The sequence below is a fragment of the Orycteropus afer genome, unplaced genomic scaffold (genome assembly GCF_000298275.1).
Source record: "Orycteropus afer afer isolate SDZICR_OR568_19922 unplaced genomic scaffold, OryAfe1.0 scaffold00028, whole genome shotgun sequence".
In the NCBI taxonomy this organism is placed as follows: Eukaryota; Metazoa; Chordata; class Mammalia; order Tubulidentata; family Orycteropodidae; genus Orycteropus; species Orycteropus afer.
Window position 1 is genome coordinate 17,554,127 of NW_006921615.1, and position 7,443 is coordinate 17,561,569.

A 7,443-nucleotide genomic window follows, 5' to 3' on the forward strand; every position below is an offset into this window, starting at 1 on the left:
AAAAAAAAAAAAAAAAAATGCTTCCAGCTTAAGGCCACAAAGTTGGAACTCTATTCTATCAAAGTCAAATGCAAAGAGCTCAAACACTGAGAAGGAAGACATGCACCTGATGCTAATTGGCTAGTCCAATGAGAAGTCAACTGCTCCCTTTCTGTTCCTTTGCAGCTCTTTGTGAGAGAACCAGAAAAGAGACTGGGAGTGAGGGGAGACATCCGCCAGCATCCTTTGTTTCAGGAGATCAATTGGGAAGAACTTGAAAGAAAGGAGATTGAACCACCTTTCAAGCCTAAAGTGGTAAGACTCATCCATGGAGAATATTGCTTTTCAACCATTCTCTCTTTGCACAGGCTGCCTACCTGTCCTAGTAAATACAAAGCAGTTCCTGACCCCTGCCCCAAGCACCAACTTCCCGCCCATTCCCATCCTTCATGATCCCAATACATTATTGGAAGAATGTGCTCCTTTAACCATAAAACAAACCAGTTGTTGCCAAGTCAATTCCAACTCATGGTGAACCTGCTGTGTGTCAGAGTAGTAATGTGCTCCATAAGTGTTCAATGGCTGACTTTTCAGAAGTAGATTGCCAAGGCTTCCCTCCAAGGCATCTCTGGGGAGACTCAAACCTCCAACCTCCGGTTAGCAGTCAAACACATTAATTCTTTGCACCACTCAGAGAACCCTCTTTAACCATAACACACCAGTGTTACAGTTATATGGCTGGTGGGGGTGTGAGGAGATGTTACTCTTGTTAACAAAATTTGACCTATGCATCAACATGTACCTGAACAAAGAATGAATAGCAAAATCTGCATGCCTTGGGCTGAACGTGTATGTATGCACAGTGACTATCACCTGCACGTGATAGATACATACTTAATGATCACACTCTGTAAGAACCAAACTTGTACGTAAATCCTGCATCCTATTTGAAGAATTTGGGAGCCATTATTTTTTCCCATGATATTTAGTTGACTTAAAATTTGTAATTTGTTCACACAATTACACTCCCTGGTGTCAATTCATAGGTGTTCTTCAGTTTAAGGCAGAAGTAGTAAACTGATGCTTTAAAATAGACAGGTATCTAAATTCCCAAGTGTATATTCACTAGCAAAAGCCACTAATCTACAGCTGGAGAGTCATAACAACCTAGGTCACACACAGAACAGGCCACAATAAAGGGAAATCAAAAGTAAAGCAAAGTTTTAAAAGAGCCCTCATGGTGTAAACAGTGAAGCACTGACTAAAAGGTTGGTGGTTCATACCCACCCAGCAACTCCATGGGTGAAAGACCCAACAATATTTCCATAAAAATTGTTGTTGTTAGGTACTATTGAGTCACTTCTGACTCATAGTGACCCCATGTATAACACAGTGAAACACTGCCTGGTCCTATGCCATCCTCAAAATCATTGCTATGCTTGGAGCCCATTGTTGCAGCCACCTTGTCAATCTATCTGGTTAAGGGTTTTCTTCTTTTTCACTGGCCCTCTTCTTTACCAAGCATAATGTCTTTCTCCAGAGACTGATCCCTCCTGATAACATGTCCAAAGTACGTGAGACAAAGTCTCACCATCCTCACTTCTCAGGAGGCTTTTGACTTCCAAGATGGATTTAGTCCATGGTGTATTCAATATTCTTCACCAACAGAACCTAGAAAACCCTGTGGGACAGTTCTACCCTGTCACATGGGTTTGCTATGAGTGGAAATTGACTCAATGGCACCCAACAACAGCAAACTGTGAAAAAATAAATTTCTATTTAAAGTAAAGCAAAGTTGATAGATTTTCCAGCTTTACTTCTCCCTGGAAATTACTGAAAAATAAGGTAGAAACCACCTAGATAGATGTGAACAATCTCTGCTGTCTCTTTGCAGAGAATGGCATAGGCTCATGGGCATCACAGAAGAGTGTTCACCCTAGACGATAATCACTGCCACCAGCCATCATAGTGAATGGCTGAAAGAAGCAAGAGTGCTTGGTTCCTAGTGTTAGGATGTCGTTGTTGTTGTTGTTATGTGCCATAGAGTCAGACCCAACTCATAGTGACCCCTCCTTGGGTTTCCGAGGCAGTATCACTGCGGAAGTAGATTGCCCCATCTTCCTTCCAAGGAGTGGCTGGTGGGTTTGAACCGCCAGCCTTACGGTTAGCAGTCAAGTGCCTTAGGCACTACACTACCAGAGCTCCCAGTGTTAGGATAGTTGTTCTCAACTTTTGTCTCAAGCTCTGGGGATTTTCCAGGGGTTCTACAGGCGGGTCTCTAATACTTTTATTGTTTGTAATAGTACTATATCTAATACATGAATTAATAATTTGTATATAATAAAATGAATTTTTACCTAATTTTAGCTAATCAGAACCATTTCATTCACATCTCAACTTCTATTTCAGATAAAAATTGACTTGGTATTTTCCACATAAAAATCAGAATTTTCATCTAAGCTTACTTTATAAGACAACTTCTGATTCTACCAGTAGGAAGGAATTTCCCTGACTTGTTTTCTGAGTAGCCATTTGTAGGCAGAGGCCAAGGCCATTGAACTCACCAGCCCACGGCTCTTTGGAGGGTGATGAGGTCCTGGCCTTGAATGTATAGGGGCAATATGAGTCAGAATGGACTTAACAGCAATGGATTATTTTGATAATAGTTGTTCTTAATCTTAGAAAGCTAAGTTGTACACAATCCTGAATAGTATTTATGAATAGGTGTTTGCTTCACTCTTCTTGTTTTTGTCTTCGAGACCAGTGGATCAAGTGGTCTGAAAGGAGCTTGCCCCCAGCCTGTGCCATCTAGGAAAGACAGTCCAAGATATTATATAATAAAATTAACATGGGTAGGGGGACCAATGGTTACAAAGGATATTGATTTTAAAAAAAGAATATGTAATTTGCAAAATTCCTTCTCTCCTCCCTTCTTCCCTTTGCATGACCCCTCAACTTCAGCTACAGTCCCAAGTAGACCAAAAGACCAGAGGTCAAATCTAGCTCACCACTTTTTCAGAGAGTGCCAATCCTGTTTTATGTAAACTATCATTTAGAGACATTAAGTTTTATTTGAACTTATACAATGGAAGTCCATTATGAATTTAATTATACTACTGATAAAATGGAGAGGACAATTGGTGGTTCAGTAGTAGGATTCTCACTTCCCGTGCAGGAGACCCATGTTTGATTCCCAGCCAGTGCACCTCTTGTCTGTCCGTGGAGGCTTGTGTGTTGCTATCATGCTGAACAGGTTTCAGTGGAGCTTCCAGACTAAGACAGATTAGGAAGAGAGCCGGGCCATCTACTTCCAAAAATCAGCCAATGAAAACACTATGGAACACAGTGGTCCAATCCCATCATGTGTAGGGTTGCCATAAACTGGGGCCAACTTCAAGGCAGCTAACAGCAGCAACAATGATAAAATGTCTCAGGATCATGGAGACAATAAAAGCCATGATCGTCTAGAAGTGTTACTTCAATTTAGTTGACCTGCAAACACCAGCACTGCCATACAGACTATAGCCTAAAACCAAAACCAAACTCACTGCCATCGAGTCAGTTTGACTCATAGCAACCCCTCCTTGGGTTTCCGAGGTGGTATCTCTATGGAAGTAGATTGCCCAACCTTCCTTCCAAGAGTCTAGCCTAGATAACAAAAATTAAGATAATAAATTTAGTGGCTGACTTTCTTCTCTTTTTACCCCCCTTAAATTCTGACCAAGAAATCACCATATGACTGCAGCAATTTCGATAAAGAATTCCTGAATGAGAAACCTCGGCTGTCATTCGCTGACAGAGCACTCATCAACAGTATGGACCAGAACATGTTCAGAAACTTTTCCTTCATTAACCCAGGGATGGAGAGGCTGATATCCTGAATCCCTCCTCTCCAGAGACACAAAGGAACTTGCCTTCTCTCTGTGAACTTGTTCAAGCAACATTTCTGGGGTTCCTTTTTCAACTTGGAGAAGATAAGAAACACTCATCAATAAAGGCTGAGACCTTTTAGCTCCTCATGTGACTTTTTATCTGTAGCAGAAACCAACGGCCACTAATGACAAAGCCCTTTGGTTTATCTCCTGCCATCTCTCACAGATGCTCTTGAAGTTAGATCGTTGACCTTGGTGTTCAAATCTGACACTTCAGACCCCACCCCATGGTAATAATATACTTGAAAGACAGTTCTCAACACTGAAAGATTTGAACACTTAATACTGCTCTAAATCCCTGATTAATGTGCTGATCATTGAAAGGCTTGCTGAGGCAAGGTGCAAACTGAATGCAGACATCTCAAGACTCAAACAGCACATTTCCCATGTAATAGTGGATTTCATTCTGCCACGGTCAAGTAACCACTAACCCATTCTGTGCATAGCTGTGGAAATGTGGAAATGGCAGAGTGGGAGAGCCCTGAATAGTTACAAAATTTTCATGGTTCACAATAAACAGCATGTACCTTGAGATTTACACATCCATTCATTTAGATTAGCCATGATCTTCACAGGAAAGAGAAAAATGGTAAGTGGGAAAAACTCATGTCACTGATACAAGAAGTTTAATAGAACACCTGTTCCAGTTATCTTGTCAACATGGAAATTTAGAGTCCACCAGAGATAGTATCATTTTACTCCTGCCAATAAAACCTTCCTATCCATCCATTCTCAGTTTTCCATTGTCAGCAGCAGTCACTTATTACCATCTTCACATTATAACAAGAAAAGATATGAAGTGCATAATCCTTCAAAGAGAAAAGAAAACTAGTCCCTTATCATCCCATAACTGATGGTTTGATGACTCATGAGTCTCTCTTTAGGCATCATTCAAGATAAAAGGCCCATGCATGTCATTTGCAGTAGTCAATCTCATTTGATTAGAATTCTAGCTATACATTTTTAAAGTATCTGTGTTGTTTGTATATTTTGATAAAATATTGTGACTTAACGACAAAGAGGTGGATGTGTAAAAATGGAATAAAAAAAGAGCATGAAAGAAACCTCTTAATCATTTCATTCCCTACCTGTCCTCTCAGAACTTAATTCTGTCATGTTTATCATCAAAATGCAGATAGCATTCAGCTGATGATTTAAAATTTTAGAATCATTACAAATTCCCAAACAGATGAGAAATTAAAAGAACCCTCAAAATACTGTCTTAAATTTCTCTTTTCTTTCATCACGGTTTTCTTTTAGACCATAGGAATGGCCTATGCTTATTGTCTCTACTTCTCTGCTACCCACAGGTGGTTTCTGCCCTCAAACCACTTAATGCTTCCTCCAAGAAATAACTTCCTGCCAACCCTGGTGGAATCTCCCTAGTCCTTACCTACCTTTCTGCAGCATTTTATACAAGGAAGGACCCTCTCTTTGATCCTCTGTCCCTTTAGATACTCTGATATTTCACTCCCTCCATTTTGATCACTCCTTTTTGTCCTTGTACCCTAAATCACCGCTAAGGCTCCTTTTCCCTCTTTCCCTTTACATCCCCTTGGTATTCTCCTCCTACTTCCTACCTTCAAGGACCATCTCAGTCCAGATCATTGTAAATCCATCTCCAGTTCTAACAGCTCTGCCAGGCTTCAAGAAGTCTCCATTGACTCACTGTGTCTCCAAAGAAGGGCATCCTATTTTCTTACAATCTACCTTTCTCTTGTGTTTACTACTTCTGTTAATGGTACCATCATAGACTCAGTCATATATATATAACATTATACATATTACCTTCACAAATCAAGGATTTTATAATATTTAAAAAAAAAAAACAAAAAAACACTGCCATCCAGTCGGATTTACTCATAGTGACCCCTCCCTTGGGTTTCTGAGGCAGTATCTCTACGGGAGTAGATTGCCCAGTCTTCCTTCCAAAGAGTGGCTAGTGGATTTGAACAGCTAGCCTTCTGGTTAGCAGTCAAATGCCTTAGGCAGTACCCCACCAGAGCTCCCATTTCTATAACCAAAACCCTTTGTAATCTCCAAAGCCTAAAGCCCACTCAGGGCCACCAGTTCTATTCCAGGACAACCTTTCTACCTTTATCTCTCTACTTTTCTTTGATTCACTTGGCTCTACAGCCAAATTGAATTTCTTAACATTACCTGTAATCAAAAGAAGCCCTATTGGTGCAATGGTTATGTGCTCAGCTGCTGACTAAAAGTGACTCCTAGAGAATCCTAGGAACCCTTATGGGGCAGTTCTACTCTGTCCTATCAGGTCACTATGAGTCAGAATTGACTCAACAGCACCCAACAATAACAACCTGTAAACACCCATCTTTTCCTATCTCTGGGCCTCACTGATGCTAACTAATCATTTTGCTTAGATGCTCCATTTTCACATCTCCAGAATCTGTCTGTCCTTCAGGGTCCAGTTTAAGTGATTCGTAGGTATGCCATGAAGGACTATCCCCTCATCCTTCCTCACCGATCCACCTCACGAGCTAGTATATCTCCTACCTCCCCAAACTCCAGTAGTAGTATATTCCCCTGTAACTCTCTCATGACACTCACCATTTTCTAAGCAACCCCCCCCCAAAAAAAATCCACTCCCATCAAGTTGATTCTGAGTCACAGCAACCCTATAGGACAAGGTAGAACTGCCCCATAGGGTTTCCAAGGCTGTAAACCTTTATGGAAGCAGACTGTCTCCTCTTTCTCCCAAAGAGCATCTGGTGGGCTCAAACCACCAACATTTGGGTTAAGCAACCCAATACCTTAACCACTGCACCACTAGAGCTCCTCACCATTTTCTGTCAAGCTCTAAATGTTATGTCAAGCTATAAATGTTATACCCGCCCTTACTAGGCTGTAAGCCCCTTGAGGACAGGATTTCTGTCCAATTCATCTTGATACTTCCCACAGTTCCTTATGTACATTAGTGCTCAAAATATTTGTTGAGTGAACGAGTATATAAATGAATGCACTGTATAGTGAGTTTAATGGTGGTCCTCCAAAAGATATGTATGTTCTTCCAGAACATGTGAATGTTCTTTGCAGATGCAATTACAATAAGGATCTCAGCATGAAATTATCCTGGATTATCCAAGTGGGCCCTCAGTCCAAGACAAGTATCCTTAGAAAAGACAGGGAGATTTAATACAGACATGGAGAAGGTCATGTGAAGACAATAGCAGAGACTGGAGTTAGACAGCACAGGTCAAGGAACACCTAAAGCTACCAGAAGCTAGAAGAGATGAGGAAGGATTCTCCCGTAGACCCCTCCAGAGGAATCACAGCCTGCTGACACCTCGACTTCAAACTTCTGGACTTTAAAACTGTAAGAGAATAAATTTCTGTTGGCTTTTCTTTTTTCTTTAAATTTTATTTATTTTGTTGTTGTTGAGAATATACACAGCAAAACATGCACCAATTAAACAATTTCTACATGTACCATTTAGTGATGTTGATTACATTCTTCGAGTTGTTCAATTCTCACCCTCTTTTTCTGAATTGGTCCTCCATCGTTAACATA

General features: G+C 40.7%; 1 protein-coding gene across 1 annotated transcript in view; it reads left to right on the top strand.

Moving 5' to 3' along the window:
- Positions 1 to 3,860, top strand: part of PRKCQ (protein kinase C theta) — a 120,770-nt gene extending 116,910 nt beyond the window's left edge. The window contains exons 16-17 of the mRNA XM_007935450.2: positions 166 to 294; positions 3,705 to 3,860. Of these exons, the coding sequence (XP_007933641.1) occupies positions 166 to 294; positions 3,705 to 3,860 (285 nt within the window). The remainder of the gene's footprint in view (positions 1 to 165; positions 295 to 3,704) is intronic.
- The last annotated feature ends 3,583 nt before the right edge of the window (positions 3,861 to 7,443 follow it).